Source organism: Hyla sarda, chromosome 2 (assembly GCF_029499605.1).
Source record: "Hyla sarda isolate aHylSar1 chromosome 2, aHylSar1.hap1, whole genome shotgun sequence".
In the NCBI taxonomy this organism is placed as follows: domain Eukaryota; kingdom Metazoa; phylum Chordata; class Amphibia; order Anura; family Hylidae; genus Hyla; species Hyla sarda.
This window is the reverse complement of record NC_079190.1, coordinates 413,619,010-413,641,399: the sequence shown is the minus strand read 5'-3', so window position 1 is coordinate 413,641,399 and position 22,390 is coordinate 413,619,010. Positions and strand designations below refer to the sequence as shown.

At 40.1% G+C, this 22,390-nt stretch overlaps 1 protein-coding gene across 5 annotated transcripts in view; it reads right to left on the bottom strand.

The window, feature by feature from the left end:
- STS (steroid sulfatase) overlaps positions 1–22,390 on the bottom strand; it is a 254,228-nt gene that overhangs the window by 114,934 nt on the left and 116,904 nt on the right. For all 5 annotated transcript variants that reach the window (XM_056558853.1, XM_056558856.1, XM_056558855.1 and 2 more), the window contains one exon: positions 4,985–5,121. In XM_056558853.1, the coding sequence (XP_056414828.1) occupies positions 4,985–5,121 (137 nt within the window). The remainder of the gene's footprint in view (positions 1–4,984; positions 5,122–22,390) is intronic.

The following is a 22,390-nucleotide window of genomic DNA, read 5'->3' as shown; positions in this document are numbered from 1 at the left end:
ACTGCCACAGACAACCAGCCCATCTGGTATGTTTTCAAGAGACCCATTTCAAGGTAGGCCATACACCCTCTCTTAAACACCCACACTACACCTTGTGGTTCTGTGCTGACAATCCTCTGTCCAGGTACTGTGGGGTGGTGATCTCTATTCATAAATTTCTCCCTCATCAGGTCCTGAACTGGACGAATGCCCTAGACACACGCTATATCGTTCTTTCTTTATCCATAGGGTAACATGAATTCACGGTCCTAAATATCATCAGATCCCATTCCTGCTAGACTTTGTTCATACTGCCCTTCCACTGCTCCGGGGTACTGTCATATTTTATGGAAACCTTAATCTTACCATAGATCCCACTCTGGACAATTCTACGGGGCCGCTCCTCTGTCTCCTATTCTGCCATTAAGCGGCTGAAGAGAGCTTTCTCTTTGCTACAGCTTTGTGATGCCTGGCAGATTCTCCACCCATCCGACAGGGATTATAGTTTCTACTCTGCCCCTCATGGCTCCTATAGTAGAATTAATTATGTCTTACTGCAACATAATGCTCTTCCCTGGCTAGTTTCCACATCTATTGGCAGCATTTTATGGTCAGATCATGCACCGGTGACCTGCACTCTGCGTCTGCCCTTCCTCACTAAGGGGGAGTGGACCTGGCATCTGAATGAATCCCTCCTGCTTGACACTGTTTTCGGCGGATATGGAATGAACGATCTCTAATTCTCTCATAGATCATTCCCAGGATTCCACTTCCTCCATGCTGAAGTGGCAGGCCGCTAAATGTGTTTTGTGCTGCGTTTTTATCAAGCATGGCACTCGCCTTAAAAAGGAAAAATCACATACTCTGTGCCATGCGCTACAGCGGGTTTCTGAGAACTGGCCCACAAGCGTGCACTCTCTGCCTCGACCCTGGGGGAACTTCTCTTAGCACGCCAGGAGGCTCAGCATTTACTCGATGCCTCCTCTAAGCGTGTACTTCAATTATGCCTTAGCAAATTCTATGAATTTGGTGACAAGAGTGGGTTAATGTTGGCCAGGGCGCTTAGGGAACATTTGACGAGATCTCATATCCCGTGTTTTAAAACCCCCTATGGCTTAGTAGCACACACTACTCCTGCTATTGCCAATGTGTTCCATGATTATTATGCCACCCTGTATAGCCTCCCTTCTGCCCCCTTCTGTTCTTTCGTTTGGGCGTCGGGTCGCCCTCGGATTCGGCGAGAGACACTTATTTGCCCAAAGGAGGCTGGGGGTGTTGACCTACCTGACTATCGCCTATATTATATGGTGGCCATGCATGGCTGTCTGATGAATATCCTACATAATTCAGCTTCCAAACTTTGGGTGTGTATTGAACACAATGTCTCACCCCTCTCTTTGGCTGGACTTCCCTGGTCTTGGCCTCCACCCCCACCCTCCTTGCCCCTTCTGTCGTTCACCACCCAACAGACATTCAATACAATTTCAGCAAATTTTGGATGCTAACTTGATGCCATCTGTGAAAAAGCTGAAGTTAAAGAGAGGATGGCTTCTACAAATGGATAATGATCCTAAACACACCTCGAAATCCATGGGGGATTACATCAAGTTCTGTGAGATTGCCATGGCCTTCACAATCTCCTGACCTCAATATAATTGAAAATCTATGGATAGACCTTAAAAGAGCAGTGCGTGACAGACAGCCCAGAAATCTCACAGAACTGGAAGACTTTTGTAAGGAAGAATTGGCAAAGATACCTCAAACAAGAATTGAAAGACTCTTGGCTGGCTACAAAAAGCGTTTACAAGCTGTGATACTTGCCAAAGGGGGCTGTATAAGATGCCATTTTTTTGTTTTCTGTTATGTTGAAAGTGTACATGATGGAAATAAAATCTAACTTTTGTTGACATATTATAAGAATGTGTAATCTGTAATGTGACGCCTTTTGGAGATTTTTCCATCTTTCCTTGGCTTCTTTATGCACATTAATACAAATTTTTACCTGGGGTGCCCAAACTTTTGATCCCCACTGTACATCTAGAAGTAGGCAGTATGTAACCAGCAAACAGTCACTGATCTCTAATCCGACAGTACATGCCCATGTAGTGGACTAATCCCTGAAAACTGCATGTCTGCACATATGTTAATTCTGCCCCCAGCAAGCACAGCATAGCCTGACTGGATCTATAAAAAAATGTTTATTTCATTCATCAAACTTTGATGTGTATAGGAGCAACCCATCTGTGCCCAGATATTTACCATGGTCAGAAAGAGGTAGTGAATCTGTAGAATTTCAAATGAACCAAGAATAAACTTGAGGATAAATATCTATGGGCAGACTGCACTCTCATTTGTATGGGCATCCTTAACTACTTAGAGGAAAACTGTCAGCTTGCTCCCCGGCCGTGGCGGATCCGGGCACGGTAAGCATCAAACTGATCAGCGTCCCCCACACTACCAGCTAGTACCACTGGTTAGTGCGGGGGAGCAATCTGACGTTTTACATTAAGGACTCAATTCTTCATTGTATTGACATCAGTAATTTTACCCAAAAATCTACAGCGAAATGGGAAAAAAAATAATTGTGCGACAAAACTGAAGAAAAAAAAACATTTTCAAAATTGTGGGGGCTTCCGTTTCTATGCAGTACATTTTTCGGTAAAAATGACACCTTCACTTTATCCTGTAGGTCCATACAATTAAAATGATACCCTACTTATTTAGGTTTGATTTTGTTGTACTTCTGGAAAAAATCAAAACTACATGCACGAAAATTAAAATGTTTAAAATTGTCATCTTCTGACCCCTCTAAAAAAAAAAATCCACGTATGGAGCGGTATGAGGGCTCATTTTTTTGTGTAGTGATATGAAGTTTTTAGCAGTAGCATATTTGTATTGATGTGACTTTTTAATCGCTTTTTATACATTTTTTCATGATATAAAAAGTGACCAAAAATACACTATTTTGCACTTTGTTTCTTTTTTGTGCATACACCATTGACTGGGCAGTTTAATTAACGATATATTTTTATAATTTGGACATTTCCACAAACGGCAATACCACATATGTTTATTTTTATTTATATTTACACTGTTTTTTTTTAAATGAAAGGAGGGTGATTCAAACTTTTGTTAGGGAAGGGGTTAAATGATTTTTTTGACTTTGTTTCCCATTTTTTGGGGGGAATTTTTCAGCCCCCATAGGGGACTATAACACTGCACACACTGATCTTTTACATTGATCATTGTTATCCCATAGGATACCATAGATCAATGATTCTGCCACCTGACTTCTAATGCCTGGATCTCAGGCCTGAGCAGTCATTCGACGATCTGACAGGCAGGAGGCAGGTAGGGATCCTCTTGGTGTCCTTCAGCTGTTCGGGACGCCACAACTTCGCAGTGGTGGTCCTGAACAGTCCACTGAGCTAACTGGCAGTAGTTTACTTTCACTTTAGACGTGGCGATCAACTTTGAGTCTAAAGGGTTAATAGCCACGGGTCCCGACCCGCTATGATGCAGGGCAACACTGTCCCCATGTTATAGAACGGGAGTGGACTCAGGGCGTACAGGTACGCACAGAGTACTTAAGTGGTTAACTCTTACCTGTCAATTGAAAAGATATTTTGGTTGGATTAACCCTTCAGAGTGATAAAAAGGTAATTTTACTTACCTCCCGGGTACAGAACTATTTCTACTTCTCTCTATTTCAGGGGGATGCACCACAGCTGGGCTGTTTGACAGTAATACACAAACAGGAATTCCTTCCATAGTTGGCTCTCAAATCACAGCACCTACCCCTCCCTGCATTGCTATGACATAGTACTGGTAAAACTGCACTGAACAGGCTGGCATTGTACTGGACTGATGCTTTACACAGTACACTATTATAGTTGCCATGTGATGGAGAAGGGGTTACAGATGCACTGGTTTGACAAGGAGGTATGAGAGCAGTAATAATTAAAACTGCATCAGCAGAGCAAGGAAGGGTTTACACAAAATAATGAAGAAAATAATGAAGAAAATATAAAATAATAAATACAAAGGTTATGTAATGCCGGCAGTTTGTAACCGCTGGCTTGCAGCGTGTTCAGCTGATTACTCTAGATTAGCTGCACACTTGGATCTTCCTCCCCGCTGCAGACTCTGAATATCATCATCTTTACTGTCTTAGGCTAAGACAGATTTTGGCACACCCAATAGGGAGTACACACTCGTATACAGGCTGTTTTTTTAAGGGTCTGCGCGCATCCTTTATTCCTGCCTAGACAACAACTATATGAGAACACTCCTCCCTTCCTGTTGCGCCTGAACAACTGTGTAGTTTCTCTACAGCAAAGATGTCTGATCTGTTACTGTCTTGAGTACCTGTGTTTAACACAAGCAAATTACCCAACTCTGCCTGTCTCATCCTGCTTGTACCTTCCTTATTCTCCAGTGCATGACCTGGATTGTCGACCATACCTTTGTATACTGAGCTACCTAAACGCCAATTTCTGCCTCAGAGTTATTCGGCTCTGCTAGTAACACAAAGTCAGCTTTGCGCTATACCATCCACAGCATAAGCTTTCCCCCGCTGCCTGTATCCTAGGTCCCTGGCACCAGGGAGTTTTGGCCTGCCAGGCCAGCTACCTTTTAACTCGGACCACTCTGGTAAGGGGCACAGCGGATCCACACCCATTAGGTCAGAGGTTATAGTAAATAATTTTTATTAATTTCTGCCAAAAATAACATAATATTATGAAGTCTGTTATTTCCACTTCACCAATCGATTGCTTACACATTATTAAAAAAAAAGTTACTGTACATGAAACTGTATATCAGTGATAACTGTTTTAGTCTGCTATACATTATGCATAGTGGCTATTTAAAAAATAATAATAATTTTCAATACAATTTTGGTATGTCTTCTCAAAGATGTTTCAAATATGTTCTTTCAACAAATGTATTACATATCTTATAACTCATATCTAAGTTGTATACAGCTAGATAAATATAACCTTACCTATACTCCAGTCTACTTCTTCAACAGCATCCCCATAAATGCCATGTTTGCTTTTTCCTCTAAATTCAGAAGAAGCATAAAGAGCTGTGTGTACTTGAATGTATGACATGAATAGAAGGAAGGGCTTGTTTTGGTTCCTGTAAAATAGATATATTATAAAAATACTTCAGAAAAATAAATAGTATGGTTATTGATCATATCTTCTTATTGCTTGAAATGGAGTAGTATAGGAGCAAGTAGACATTATATTTAAAAACAATTATATAAAAATGTAGGCAACAATAACAGCAACAAAGTGGGACTCCATTACTTGAGCACTGAGCATGGTCAACATTAATGTTCATGTTCAAGGACAAGTAGGTTTACAGACTAAATCTAAAATGTTGTCCGAAATTCTTCTTATAAGTGTCAGAGCTGCCACACATCACAAACCACAAACCCCAATTACTGAAACAAATCTTAAGGTGTAAACATTTAATTACTTTACAACAAATAAAAAGAATAAAGCTTGTTTCATTAGAATGTGTAATTTTTACATTGAGATTTATGTTGTTAGGGCTTAAAAAGGTTTAAAATAGGCATCTGCTCTTTTAACCTCTTGCCATCATAGCCCTTTTTTGAGACAGTGCTTTAGTTTTTTTTTATTGATTCCTTGGAAGGAACTTTTTATTTTTGCAGGACAAGTGATATTTTTTAACCTCTTGGGGACGAAAAGCATACACCCTGCATCCCCGATCTTCAAGGATTTAGGGTGTACCTGTACGCCCTGGTCCAGTTTGATGGGTTTAAACCATTCTCATCGGTGGAAAACAGGTTAAACCCGGTGGGTCCCAGTTGCTACAGGCAGCCAGGAACCACGGCTAATGCCGGGTACAGCGATCGGCCGATGCTCAGCATTAACCCTTTAGACACCGCAATCTCAGTTGATCGCGGCATCTAAAGTAAAAGTAAAAGATTTCCGGCAGCTCAGCAAAGCAAAATCGCGATGTCCCGATCAGCTTACCAGATGACGGGAGGATCCTCCCCGGCCTCTCCGTTGTCCGATCGGCGATCTCCTGCTCATACCTGTGCAGCATTGAACAGTGCATGCAATCAGAAGATTGCAAGTTTTAGCCCCCTATGGGGGCTAAAAAAAAGGGTACTTTAACCCCTTCCCTATTAAAAGTTTAAATCACCCCTTTTCCCATTTTTTTAATAAAATAAAGTAATAAAGAATAAAAATAATCATATATTGTACTGACACTTGCGTAAATGTTCAAACTATTAAAATATAAGGTTAGCTAAACTGCACGGTCGATGGCGTACACGTCGATGGCGTACACGTAAAAAATACCAAAGTCCAAAATAGTGCATTTTTGATCACTTCATACACCATAAAAATAATAATAAAAAGCGATTAAAAAGTGCCATCACAACAAAAATGGTACCTATAAAAACTACAGATGACGGCACAAAAAATTAGCCCCCATATAGCCCCGTACTTGGAAAAATAAAAAAGTTATTTTAAACATACTGATTTTGGTGCATGTAGTTTATAATTTTTTTTAAGTATTAAAATAAAATAAAACCTATATAAATTGGGTATTTATTTAACCACATGCACCTACAGAATAAAGATAAGGTGTCATTTTTACCGAAAAGTGCACTACGTAGAAACGAGAGACCCCAAAATTTACAAAATGGCGTTTCTTTTTTATTTACCCCACACAAATATTTATTTTTAGTTTTAGGTTATATTGTAAAATAAGTAATGTCATTACAAAGTCAATTGGTGACGGAGAAAACAAGCCCTTATATAGGTCTGTTGGTGCAAAATTTAAAGTGTTATGATTTTTAGAAGGAAAGGAGGAAAAAACGAAAATGCAAAAACTAAAATTTGCTGTGTCCGTAAGGTGAAAATAGGCTGAGTCCCTAAGGGGTTAATAGCATCATTAATGTTTTTCATATATTGTATTAAGACATAAAAAAATATTTGCAGCATGAAATGTAATCATTTTTGAGGGTTTTGTTTTCATGGAGTTTACTCAGCAGTATAAACAACATGTTAAATTTATTCTGCCTGACAATATAATTACAGTGATATTAAATTTACATGTTGTAACATAAATAAATAAATTGCATCAGTATACAGTATGCAGACACCAATAACCTTTTTTTTTTTTAATTGATGAACCTGTGTTGAACCTGTTTAGGTGCTTATTTTTGGCAGGGTTAATGTAGTATTTCGGGATTTTGTTTTTTATTTAACTGTGCCAGTTTAATTTACACTACCTTTGTTTGATGGCTGATTTTGCAATTTTTATACATACAAAATTAGTCATCTTTTTCCAGGGGCAGTGCAGCCTGAGACATTACTAGTTAGGTGTTGAAAGGGAGCCTGTCTTTATTCCGATGGGTAGAGCAACTGATGGGTGGGATAGAGATCATTCTCCACAGGGCTGCACCTGTAAATCAATGGGAGGGAGTAAAGTGTTCTCACGCTTACAAACAAGGGATACTGGGAGTTGTAGTTGGAGGGAAATAACTAACACAAAAAAGCCAGTACACAAAAAGAAAGCAGCAGCAGCTATTTAGCCCCAACAATAGAGCTAAGCAAATTTTTGATAAATTCGATTTGGCTGATTCGCCGAATTTTCCCAAAAAATTTAGTTTGGTCCGTATTTATTTACGGTGAATTGCTATTAAAAATTGGTATTTCTAGCCTACAGAGAGCCTCAATAGGGGTGTAGAACACTTTGCATAGCTGTAGTAAGCATAGGGTATGTGCTGGGTTAGTGAAATAATACTGTTATTCAGTATGACATGCAGATTAGAGGCGTCACTATTAGAATCACTGTCGCAGAGCGGCACAATTACAGAGCGTGGAGGTGGCATCAGTATGAGGAGACCATATAGTGGCTGAATGACACAGACTGGAGTCTGCGGCAGCAAATAGTGGCTGAATGACACAGCCTGGAGTTTGCGGCAGCATGAGGAGAACATATAGCGGCTGAATGACACAGAATGGAGGTGGCAACAGCATGAGGAGAACATATAGCAGCTGAATGACACAGCATGGAGGTGGCAGCAGCATGAGGAGAACATATAGTGGCTGAATGACACAGCATGAGGCCGCATGAGGAGACCATATAGCCTCAATAGGTGCATAGAACACTTTGCCTTGTCCTAACACGCATAGGGAGTGTGATGTGTTAGTGAAATAAAAAAGTTATTCAGTATGACATGCAGATTACAGGCATCGCTATTAGAATCACTGCCACAGAGCATCTGGATGTGGCAACAGGCAGACCATATGGCGTCAAAATTTAAGAGAATAAAGAGATTTTTTATTGTAATTTTTATTTAATTTAATTTATTAAAATTTTTTGAGTACTCATTCTGGTGGGCATCGAGCTCTTTGCAGTGAAAGGCTGAAGTGACTTGCCGCAATATGGCTGCCGATTATATTGGGCTGTGACATCACAGGGGTGATTGGCTTGTGATGCTGCATGTGATTCAGGGTCATCCCGCCTATCCTTTTTCCCACCTTCTCAGGATTCCCTGCCTCATGTCCTCAAATGTGGATGTACCATTTTAGATGCCCTGGAGCCTGGACTGCACTAAATGGAGTTTAATAAAGCGATTTGCGCTATAGAATTGCAGAGATATTCGCATTTGAAATCAAATTTTTCCTGAAATTCATGATGAATTTGGATTTGTCAGATTCGCTCATTCCTACCCAAGACAAGCACGGATACTTCCAAAACATGTCCATTACTGTCTGGCAGGTAGATACTGTACTAAAGTCACCTTATGGTGGATATCCCCTTTAACTGTTTTCATTGGTACAATTTTGAGGTAGTCAAAATACACAAAGAAATAGCAGTCAGCACTACTGAACAAAAGACTAACACAAAACTTACTACTAGATGCCTTTACACAATCAAAAGGTTTTCAAAAGTAGATTCGCAGCGAGACGGGCACTCACTTTATCGAATCTCCTTGTTTCTAGCATGGTGGATACAACAAGTACCACCATACAGTGGCTTAATACAAAGGGCTTCCACAAGTGCGGTAAATCGCGGTGTTTGGTATGTCCTTTTTACAGTGTCCACTCCGGTCCCCGCTCCTGGACCGGAGCGCTCACTGCCTCTGTCCCGGCCCGCAGCGTCCCTGCGCGTCCCGGTCAGACACACTGACCGGGAGCGCAGAGTTATTCCCGTCGGGGATGCGGTTAGCGTGGCGGGAAGTTCCCGCTCAAGCGCCGCATTCCGATACTGTCTCCTACCTTCTGCGGCTCCACGTCGCTCCTCTGTTCCCCAGTGCGTGCAGCCCCGCTCTCTAGGGCGCACGCGCGCCGGCTTCATGAAGTTTAAAGGGCCAGCGCACCATTGATTGGTGCCTTGCCCAAAGTCAGCTATAAATGTTTCCTGCCCCTTCCTGTCCTTGCAGGATCTTCGTGCCTTGTGCCAAGAGAAAGCGTTCCACATTATTAAAGTGTTCCCTGCCTGTTGCCGACCCTTGCCCGTGACCACCGCCTCTGAATCTGTGCTGCCTGCCTAGACCTGTTGCTAGTGACTACCGCTTCTGATCCTGTGCCACCTGCCCTGACCTTTGATACGTCTGACTACGCTTCCACCTGTTCCTCTTGTACCGTGCTTATCTCAGCATCCAGAGGAGTTGAGACCAGTAGCTCCTTAGATTCCGTTCCCCGGGTACGACCCACACCATCACTCCTCTGGTCCAGTGGATCCACCTCCAGTCACCTGTCCAGACCGTTACAGTTCTTTTGCCGATAAATGTCAGAAAGTAGAGGGCACAGTGGACGGCAAATGCCATATTATACATGACTTCATAAATTGCGATAGCACTTTTGTGATATACAAAATAGTGTGTAGGATCCACGAAAAGGTCCTTAAAAAAGCGCATGCAAGAACACATTAGACATGCTGCGGGCCCTTTAAGCCCAAGCATTTCCAATGTATCTAAGCACTTTTTAATATGCCACAATTCAGACACCCCCTCCCTCAGATTCTCAGGCATTGAGAAGGTGAAGTTAGGTAAAAGGGGAGGAGATCACATTCAATCCCTCCACAATAGAGAAATGATGTGGATATATTTTTTGAACTGCATACAACCCCATGGACTAAATAGTCAAACGGATTTGATATTACATTATTAATACATGTTACTCCAAAAACAAAATATACCCTATCTGTAATGGTTCCATGATTTTTGTTTTGGTTTTAATCACGTGCACATGTGATGTGGACCTGTCCCTCCCCTTCCTGTGGGAATGGGGAATACACCCTGAGGTATATAAGGGTGCCTCATTTGAGGATCTATAGGCTATGAGTAAGGATCAATAGATCGGAAACGCGTCAGCTTTGCTTGGGACCCCTATCTTTTTGTGCATTGTTTTATAGTTTTGATATGTCCGTTGTTTGTCTGCCACCGTGAAGGTTTTTTAAGGAAGAATCCTGAATAAAGACTTACATTTTACTTCTACTTGCTGGCTTTTCTACAGTTTTTCTACATGTCCGGAGGCCGCCGTGCAAGCCCCAGGTAAGCTGAGACTTTTTCTATTTTTCTATAATTTACAAATTTGTTTAACTTTCTTGCACCAGTTGATTAAAAAAATTAAAAAAAAGTTTTCCACCGGAGTACCCCTTTAAGTACTTCATACTCAGACTTTTTGCTAATTTTTTTATCATTTTAGCTGAAGCTCCATTGTACAGCAAAACAGAAATTGCTCACACGCTTCACACCTTGCTATGCATATGCTATGTCTATGTGTAGGGCAAAATGTAAACGTACATACGATCCAAGGTAAATCAGATAAAGTGAATGTATGCTCCAAGATCAGATGGTTTACACACAAGAGTTCTTAGAAAATGCAGTTTAGTTGTTTCTATTCCCTTTGTCATAATATTTAGAGATTTTCTGGTGACTGGTATTGCACCAAAAAACTGGTGCAAGGCAAATGTGGTACCAATCTTCAAATATGGCTTTAGGCCTTCGCCGGGTATAAATAGACCAGTCTAGTCCATTGTGTGAAATGGGCTACATACAGGATTATTAAGGTGATAATAGTATATAATAATATAATATATTTTATTTATTATTATTAATTATGTAATTAATTATTATGTAATTAATTATAATTATATTATATATTATTATTAATTATTTAATTAATTATTATACATCCTCATTATTATTATTATTATTATTATTATTATATTATAGTATATAATAAGGTCATAGCCAGAATAGTTTTATTAAGGACAGAAGTTGTCAAACCAATATAATAATTTTTATGAAGAAGTGAGTAGAAGCCTTGACAGAGGATTGGCTGTGTTTGATGCTGTCCCTCATGGGCACCTGAGGAGCAAATTAAAGGGGTACTCTACTGGAAAACAGTTTTTCTAAATCAACTGGTGCCAGAAACAGATTTGTAAATAACTTCCATTTAAAAATCTTAATCCTTCCAGTACTTATCAGCTGATGTATGCTCCACAGGAAGTTAATTTCTTTTTGAATTTCCTTTCTGTCTGACCAGATTGCTTTCTGCTGACACCTCTGTCCATGTCAGGAACTGTACAGAGTAGGATAGGTTTGCTATGTGGATTTGCTCCTACTCTGGACAGTTCCTAAAATGGACAGAGGTGTCAGCAGAGAGCACTGTGGTCAGACAGAAAGGAAACTTAAAAAGAAAAGAACTTACAGCAGCTGATAAGTACTGAAACAAATCTGTTTAACGTTCTGGCACCAGTTAGTTAAAAAAAAAAAGTTTTTCAGTGGAGTACCTCTATAGGTTAAGAAAGCCTCGCTTAAGGACCATATCCAGAGAGTGGTGGTCAATGATTCCTACCTGATTGGTCCCCCAATTATAAGTGGTGTACCCCAAGGTTCAGTACTAGGTTTAAGTTCTCTTGTTCTACTTATTTATTAATAATATAGAGGATAATTAACCCCTTAAGGACATATGACGTAATGGAACGTCATGTGTCCACTCCCGATCTATAACGCGGGGTCATAGCGGGTCGGGCCCAGACTCTAACAACGGCCGGGACCCGTGGCTAATAGCGCGCGACATTGATCGCTGTGCCGCGCGCTATTAACCCTTTAGACGCGGCGTTCAGAGTTCAACGCCGCGTCTAAAGTGAAACCAAAAGTATGCCGGCTAGCTCAGTGGGCTGTTCGGGATAGCCGCGGCGAAATCGCGGCATCCCGAACAGCTTACAGGACAGCGGCAGGGCTGCCTCCTCGCTGTCCGATCGTCAAATGACTGCTCAGTGCCTGAGATCCAGGCATGAGCAGTCATGCGGCAGAATCATCGATCACTGGTTTCTTATGAGAAACCAGTGATCAATGATAAAGATCAGTGTGTGCAGTGTTATAGGTCCCTATGGGAGCTATAACACTGCAAAAAAAAGTGAATAAACATCATTTAACCCCTCCCCTATTAAAAGTTTGAATCACCCCCCTTTTCCCATAAAAAAAAAACACAGTGTAAATAAAAATAAAAATAAATATATATGGTATCGCCACGTGCGGAAATGTCCGTATTATAAAAATATGTCATTAATTAAACTGCACGGTCAATGGCGTGCGCACAAAAAAATTCCAAAGTCCAAAATAGTGCATTTTTGGTCACTTTTTATATCATTAAGTCCTATCAATGCAAAAATGGTACCGTTAAAAACTTCAGATCACGGCACAAAAAATGAGCCCTCATACCGCCCCATACACGGAAAAATAAAAAAGTTATAGGGGTCAGAAGATGACAACTTTAAACGTATAAATTTTCCTGCATGAAGTTATGATTTTTTCCAGAAGTACGACAAAATCAAACCTATACAAGTAGGGTATTATTTTAACTGTATGGACCTACAGAATAAATATCAGGTGTCATTTTTACCAAAAAATGTACTACGTAGAAACGGAAGCCCCCAAAAGTTACAAAATGGCGTTCTTTTTTCAATTTTGTCTCACAAGGATTTTTTTTCCCGTTTCACCGTAGATTTTTGGGCACAATGACTGACGTCATTACAAAGTAGAATTGATGGCGCAAAAAATAAGCCATAATATGGATTTTTAGGTGCAAAATTGAAAGAGTTATGAATTTTTAAAGGCAAGGAGCAAAAAACGAAAATGCAAAAACGGAAAACCCCCTCGTCCTTAAGGGGTTAAAGGGGTTATCTAGGCAAAGACATTGTATCCCCTATCCTAAGGATAGGGTATAAGATGTCTGAATGCAGATATCTGTGCACGTGCCCAGATAACCCCTTTAACAGCACTGTTTTCATAGCTTGTGGTTCGGGCAGCATGCAAGTGATGACAGGTTCCCTTTAACCCCTTCCCGCTATATTACGTATGCATACGTCATGAGCGGGCTCCCGCGATAGAATGCAGGGTCATGTGCTGACCCCGTGTCATATCGCGTCGGTCCCGGTGGCTATCAATCGCTGGGGACCGCGGCTAATACTGGACATCACCGATTGCGGTGATGCCTGGCATTAACCCTTCAGACGTGGCGATCAGTGTTGATCACCGCGTCAAAAGTGAAAGTAAACTTTGCTGGTTAACTCAGTGGAGCTGTTAGGGACCGCCATGATGAAATCGCGGTGTCCCGAACAGCTTGCTGAACAGCTGAAGGGTCCCTACCTGCCTCCTCGCTGTCCGATCGCCAAATGACTGCTCCGTGCCTGAGATCCAGGCAGGAAAAAATTTAAATGCAAAAATGGAAAATATTCTGCGTCATTAAGGGGTTAACAAGGGCTCTGTAGGAGAAGCTCCTAGTATCAAATATCTGCCTTGTACACATGGCCATGATACATGTCAGTGAAAGGGAATTTTACCATAGAGCAGAAACAGATGATGCTTTAATGCTATGTTCACTTGCTTCATTTCAGTTTCACTGCAGTACTGTCCCAGTACCATTGTATTTTTACCACATTTTCACGGTACTGCAACGGTACCATGACCATTCCACAATGCAACTGCAACACTTGAACACAGCCTGAGAATCCTAATACTTGTTGTTTATAAACTCTTCAGATGTCTAGCTCTTAAGTAAATAGTTAAAAAAGGAATAATTTCTACGATTAGATTAGACTCTAAATAAATGTTATTTACTATGGAAACATTTTTCCAAATATGCAATAAACAATGGGGCATTAATTCCATAAAAAATACAGAATTTTCCATTTCTTCATTTCCTATCTGCCCATAAAATATCATAATGACCTTTTTGTTGGTAACTAATGTCATAACATTAAATATATACATGATTAAATAACTTTACAGTAAAACATCAAATATAGTATTACAATAAAACAGCCAGCACAGAAGTCCATGGATTTATGCTACTGAAATCTCTTACTCAGTTGTCTGATTTGTGACCTTTTATGGTGTATTAGGCTTTTGATTGACAGTCATAAATAACATTGCGTATACATGCCTGCACATGCTGGAGGCTGTTGTCTGCAATATAAGGAAATTAGTTTCAATGTTTCTCCCTATGTTCAAATAATCACTGTAAATTGGAAAGGCAGTGGTGAAGAATTACTTATTTACATCTATATTGTGAAATGCAGGGAAATAATTTAGGATATGTAGAGAGGTACTTATAGCCTACAGTCAGAATGCCTTACTACCAAACCTGTCGAGTTTACCCTTAAATCTAAAAAAATGATTACATTTTTTTCATACAAGATCCATGAAAAATTGTTCTTTAACCCCTTAAGGACCGGAGGTTTTTCCGTTTTTGTATTTTCGTTTTTTGCTCCTTGCCTTTAAAAAATCATAACTCTTTCAAATTTACACCTAAAAATCCATATGATGGCTTATTTTTTGCGCCACCAATTCTACTTTGTAATGACGTCAGTCATTTTGCCCAAAAATCTATGGTGAAGCGGGAAAAAAAATCATTGTGCGACAAAATTGAAAAAAAAACACTGTTTTGTAACTTTTGGGGGCTTCCGTTTCTACGTAGTACATTTTTCGGTAAAAATGACACCTGATATGTATTCTGTAGGTCCATACGATTAAAATGATACCCTACTTATATAGGTTTGATTTTGTCGGACTTCTGGAAAAAATCATAACTACATGCAGGAAAATTAATATGTTTAAAATTGTCATCTTCTGACCCCTATAACTTTTTTATTTTTCCGTCTATGGGGCGGTATGAGGGCTCATTTTTTGCGCCGTGATCTGAAGTTTTTAACGGTACCATTTTTGCATTGATAGGACTTATTGATCACTTTTTATTCATTTTTAAATGATATTAAAAGTGACCAAAAATGCACTATTTTGGACTTTGGAATTTTTTTGCGCGCACGCCATTGACCGAGCGGTTTAATTAATGATATATTTTTATAATTCGGACATTTCCGCACGCGGTGATACCACATATGTTTATTTTTATTTACACTGTGTTTTTTTTTATTGGAAAAGGGGGGTGATTCAAACTTTTAATAGGGGAGGAGTTAAATGATCTTTATTCACTTTTTTTTTTCACTTTTTTTTGCAGTGTTATAGGTCCCATAGGGGCCTATAACACTGCACACACTGATCTTCTATGTTGATCACTGGTTTCTCATAAGAAACCAGTGATCAACGATTCTGCCGCATGACTGCTCATGCCTGGATCTCAGGCACTGAGCAGTCATTCGGCGATCGGACAGCGAGGAGGCAGGAAGGGGCCCTCCCGCTGTCCTGTCAGCTGTTCGGGATGCCGCGATTAGCCGCGGCTATCCCGAACAGCTCGACTGAGCTAGTCGGGAACTTTCACTTTCACTTTTAGCCGCGCGGCTCAGCTCTGAGCGCGCGGCTAAAGGGTTAATAGCGCGCGGCGCCGCGATCGGCGCTGCGCGCTATTAGAGACGGGTCCCGGCTTCACTATGACGCCGGGCCCGCCATGATATGACGCGGGGTTACTGTGTAACCCCGCGTTATATCAGAAGAGCAGGACCAAGGACGTACGTCCTTGGTCCTTAAGGGGTTAAAGTAGATAAAGACTTTACCATATTATGTTTACATTTAAAGAAATATTTAAATATTATTAATTAAATAAATAAAAAATAAGTAAAAATACTGAGGGTGAAATAAGTACCATTTTTTTCACTAAGTATATTTCCAAAAAGTGCTATTGGCATAAAATGTTCACCATATGTTGGTAACAACTCAAGTAATCCATAGATATAAGAAACAGGCTATGTTTACACATGTTATTATTATACATGTTATGAGTAATAATGTAGGATGACACAGGGAAAAGGATTGAACACATGAAGAAAGGGAGCTACAAAAAGGCATGGAAAACAAAGACAACAGCTGAAACTTAAGAGTAGTTAAAAAGCAATCCAGCCCCTTGTCAGTGCAATATCAGCTGGTTTTGTCTCAACCGATGGCCTACAAAAAGATCTCAATGCCAAGGTGTCACATAAGACACATTTCATGATGGGTAAAAGCAAAGAGCTGTGTCAAGACCTTCGCAAACTAAATTATTGCACAACATAATGATAGCATTGGTTATAGGTACATTTCTAAGCTTGTGAATGTTCCAGTGAGCATTATTGGGGCCATAATACGGAAATGGAAAGACAATTATTTTATCATAAATTTCACTTGACCAGGTGCTCCTCACAAGATTTCTGACAGGAGTGAAAAGAATAATCAGACGAGTTGTCCACTAGTGGAGAACTTCAAAAAGACCTGGAATTATCAGGTACTGTTACCTCAGAAAACAGTAAGTATGGCCTGTATGCATGCTTACCAAGCAAGACTCCATTGAATGGTAAAGCTTGTTTAAAGAGTACCTGTCACCAAATAATACTGTTATTAAGTATTACATGCAGATTACAGATGTTGCTATTAGAATCACTGCCGCAGAGCGTCACAATGACAAAGTCGATGTGTGGACGTGGCAGTTGGGTCGGTAGACCATCTGGCGTCACAATTGAAGAGATTAAAGAGATTTTTTAAAGGGGTTATCCAGGAAAAAACTTTTTTTTATATATCAACTGGCTCCAGAAAGTTAAACATATTTGTAAATTACTTCTATTAAAAAAAATCTTAATCCTTTCAGTACTTATGAGCTTTTGAAGTTAAGGTTATTCTTTTCTGTCTAAATTCTCTCTGATGACACCTGTCTTGGGAAACACCCAGTTTAGAAGCAAATCCCCATAGCAAACCTCTTCTAAACTGGGCGTTTCCCGAGACAGGTGTCATCAGAGAGGATTTAGACAGAAAAGAACAACCTTAATTCAGAAGCTCATAAGTACTGAAAGGATTAATATTTTTTAATAGAAGTAATTTACAAATCTGTTTAACTTTCTGGAGCCAATTGATATATATATATAAAAAGTTTTTTCCTGGAATACCCCTTTAAATGTCAATTGAAGATTTTTAAAAGATTAACAAGTTTAATGTGACAGCAGCATGAGGAGATCAAATGGAGGCTCAATGACAGAGCATGATAATTGGAGAAAAAACAGAAGGTGCTCCGTATGTTGGATCTCGAGATGGCCGGGTTGGGGAGGGGAACCAACAGCCGCTTACCACGGTAGGTTGTGTGAGCTCACACACAACAATGGGTAGCGTGTGGATATATTATGGCGTCTGCAGCCTTCCTGAAGTAAATGTATGGAAAGAAGTGACTGGCAAATCTAGGAAAATTATTTTGCGCTATATGAGGGAAGACAGGCGGACCACGAGGATAAAAACCAGGTGCTGTTTATTATACAGAGATGCAACCCATCAGGAAGGTAATTGGTAATTGGAATGAGCAAAGTTTAAATCCTTTTGAGGACCCATTGGAGGGCAAGTCTGGTGCAACAGCAGCCGTAGTAATTCCAGCTCCAATAGTGTATAATTGCTGCTGTGTAAACAATGAAAAAGCTTGTACTTGTATCTTAAAATCAAGCTAACGGTCTGCCACAAGGCAAGCTACCACCTGCTCCTGCCACTGCCTCTCAGCACCACCCCTCCCCCGATGCTCATGACTGAGTGTCCCTTGGGCCCGAAGTGTTTACTTTGAAAAAATACTGTATTACCACAAAATCAATATATCAAGGAGATCACATGGCGGCACAATGATAGAGTACAGCAAAGAAAGAGGAATTAGATCAGCTCACCCTATATTTTCCTGTGTCCAAAGTCCAGCACAACCTCTCCTCCTGGAAGCTCGAGAACAAACACTGAGGCTGGGTCCTCAGGTGGTTTGATTGCAGACAAAGAAATTGGCTTCCGGCTCCCAACTTGGAGTAAAAATGCAATTTTATTTCAAATCAGATTAAAATCCAAGTACAGCAAACAAAAAAGGAAAAATGGATAAAAACACGAAAGAAACGTACCAACGCGTTTCAACTTATTTATAAGTCTTAGTCATGGCAACTTGTTGCAGTATCAATGAATGAAAATGCATATATAAATGTGTGTATGACACATAATAATAATAATATAATAATAATATAATAATATAATAATGAAATGTACGCCCTGCGCCCGATCCCGGTAGATAACGCGGGGGGCCAGCCGTGACCCCCCGTCATACAGGGTCGGTCCCGGCTATCACTAGCTAATGATAGCCGGGACCCTGGGCTAATAGCGTGCGGCACCGATTGTTGTGCCGCACGCTATTAACCCTTTAAACGCAGCGATCAAAGTTGATCGCCACATCTAAAATGAAAGTAAAAGCTTCCCGGCAGCTCAGTCGGACTGATTGGGACCATCGCGATAAAATTGCGATGTCCCGATCCCCTAGCGCGCAAGCGGAGGTCCCCTCACCTGTCTTCGTCACGTCCAATCGACGATTGCTCCAAGCCTGAGATTCAGGCTTGAGCAATCGACCGCCTATAACACTGATCAATGCAAAGCTATGGCTTTGCAGTAAACAGTGTAAAAGATCAGTGTGTGCAGTGTTATCCCCCCTTATGGGAGCTATAACACTGCAAGAAAAAGTGAAAAAAAAGTTAATACATTTCATTTAACCCCTTCCTTAATAAAAGTTTGAATCACCCCCTTTTGACATAAAAAAAAAATTTTCCTTCATGTATTTATGATTTTTTTCAGAAGTACGACAAAATCAAAACTATATAAGTAGGGTATCATTTTAACTGTATGGACCTACAAAATAAAGATATGGTCTCATTTGTACTAAACAATGCACTGTGTAGAAACGGAAGCCCCAAAAATTTACAAAATGGCATTTTTTCTTCAATTTTGTCGCACAATGATTTTCTTTTTCCGTTTTGCCGTGGATTTTTGGGTAAAATGACTAATGTCACTGCAAAGTAGAATTGGTGGCGCAAAAAATAAGCCATCATATGGAATTTTATGTGAAAAATTTAAAGTGTGATTTTTAGAAGGTGATAAGATGAAAATGCAAAAACGGAAAAACGCTGAGTCCATAAGGGGTTAATGGCTGCAGTAAAAATCATTTTCAGTAGAAAAAAACACTGCTTTCTGTCCACCAGAACGCTGATGTGACTAGGATGTGAAATACTGCTGGAATTAGCTTTTCTGTGTAACACACACACAGCGATGTCCGTCCTATCTCTATGCAGTTTAATGAATGATATGACGAGCCACAAAATGGCTGCCGAATATATAGGGCTGTGACATCACAGGGGTGACTGGCTGTATCCTGCATGTGAATCAGGGTCATCCCGCCTACTTCCCTTCCTGCCTTGTCTTCCCCCCTTCACAGGATTCCTTGCCCCATGTCCTGACATGTGAATCTGCCATTTTAGATGCCCTGGAGCCTGGACCGCAGTAAATGGAGTTTAATGAAGCAATTCACGTGATCACAATCGCAGAAATTCGCATTTGTTGCAAATCGCATATTACATGAAATTCGTAACAAATTCAGGTTTGTCAGCTTCGATTCGCTTATCTCTAGTGTGCGTATATATTTAACTTTTTATAGAGCAATACGCCCCAATACAGTTGCACCAGAAATAAGCCTAACAATCTAGTGCGTAAGTCTTTTAGTGCTTTTACACTTACTGCCCCCTATTAGCTTTAACCAGAAAAAACGTAGGACTGCTGAGTACAGATATATTTAACTTTTTTTTAGAGTATTTCACCCCAGTAGGGTTGCACCAGAAATAAGCGTAACAATCTAGTGCTTTTACACTTACTGCCCCCTATTAGCTTTAACCAGAAAAAACTTAGAACTGTGAAATGCGTATATTTTGCACTTTTTTACAGTAATACACTCCAGTATGGTTGCAACAGAAAAAAAAGCGTACTCTCTCTCTCTCTCTAAACTCTGCCTGCAGGCTTAAGGTCAATGGATTTCCCCTGTGCGGATCTTTCTGTATTGTCAGTAACAGTAATGCTGATTAGTGACCACACAGTTCCCGCTCTCTCTCTAGCTAGAATTAATGCAGGCTTGAAGTGAAGGGATTCGCCTCTTGCCAGATCTCTATTGTCAGTAACAGTCTCTGCTCTCTCAGCAGAATGTACGTCTTCTCTAATGGCTGCTGAATATATAGGCCTGTAACATCACAGGGCTGGCTGCCTGCCTGCTGATAGGCTGCATGCCTCCATGTGATTCAGGGTGATCCCGGCTGACAGCAGAGCAGCAATCCCCTGGCTGATAACAGAGTAAGGAGAGTAGCATTCCGATGGCTGGTGGCCGAGGCAGACTCTCTCTGTTTATACTGTAGAGAGCTTGTGATGATAGCTAATCTCCCTCTTCCTCTGTATTGCTGTCTTTGTTACTAGAGAAGGATTGAACCCAACTACAGGCAGTGGACAGCAAATTCCATGGAAGGGAAACCATCAAGCTATGGGTTTATATATGCTGAGAAATATTCCCTGTTCATGAGCCAATTGGCATACATTGACCTGATATATGACAAAAATGTCCTTGACTATGTTTGGTGGGTATTCTAGCCAGACCTAAGTATCTTACAAAGGAAGACTTAGCCATCTGTAAACAGCCATTTCAACGTTCTTGTCCATTGTCACTACAGAACAGGGTACTAGCTGACTAAACACATGTCGTACATGCAGTTTCTGCTGTACTTAAAAGGTTATGAGCAATATTTGCATTTTGATGGCACACAGTTGTGTATGTTGGGTGTTTACGTGGCATGGTATTTACCAAGTATTAATGTCATGTGGACCCAATAGGGTAATGTGTATAGAGCCTGATAAATGGGAGTCTATTTTCCTTCCATCTGCATTCTATGAATAGACCAAGCCACATAATGATTGCTATGCAGTGAAGGAGACATTACCAGGACCGGTACCATTGTGTAGCAAAAGGATTATTTTTTTCCTCATTAGACTAATGTGCACAACTGTCAAATTAATGACTGCTGAATTAATAATTATGAAAGTCATTACAAAGAATGAATCCACAGATCTAGAACATTGAAGACCATTAAGCTAAACTATTAGTGCTAAAAGGTTACTTTGCAACAATAGGTGTAATAGGTGTATCCAAATTAAAAACAAAAAAACAAGTAACTATTCAATAAACATTTTATAATAAACATTTTATCAATAACAGCCCTCTTAAATGGGCACTGTCAGATCAAAAAAACTTTTTATATGTTGTTACAAATGAAAATTAAAGATCTTTTGTAATATGGATGTTTAAAAAAATTTGAATACTTAATAAAGTAAATGGCTCCTGAAAATCCCACCACTAGGGGTCCCCTGACCTACTGGGACACTAACCAGTCCTGCAGAAGCATTAGGCTTGTCCATGAGTTATTGACAATAGATGACACATGGACAAGGCTGCATGAGCAGACACACCAATCACCTCCCACCACCACAAGGAGGGACACGCCCCCTTCCTCTAAGAGGATTTCTAACACTGTGAGCTAATAAAAAGAGGTGTTTTTGCTATACATATAGGTGATATAGAGGCATAAAAATTACATCTACATGATTAGGATTGAGGACTGAGTAACATTCATTTCTTTTTGTGTGTGATCTGACAGGTACGCTTTAAGTATTATACCACACTTCACTTAGAGGCTGCACCCCCAACTTGTTCACATCAAAGCAAACATACACATCCCAGATATGACAGACAAAATGATTGTTATAGCTGAATATTCTGGCTTTTTGAAACATATTTTAAATAGATCAAATTTAATTATTTGAATAAATGTGATATGTTTGTGAAGCTTGTTCATGGGAAAAACTATTCTATCAATCGATTTTGAGAAACAATATTATCATAAAAAATCCCAGTAACTAATTTGTTACTCTTCTGCTTTGGACTTTTAGAACAGCCCTTTGTTGTTTGAGGCAAGCCATCACTAATGATAAACTATTTTCTACATCATGCTGGCTCCATCATTCTTGAAAAGCTGTCATCAGTATCACCTGTACTAACCTGTACAGGCTTTTAGTGTGGGTGACACAGATGACATTGATACTTACCAATTC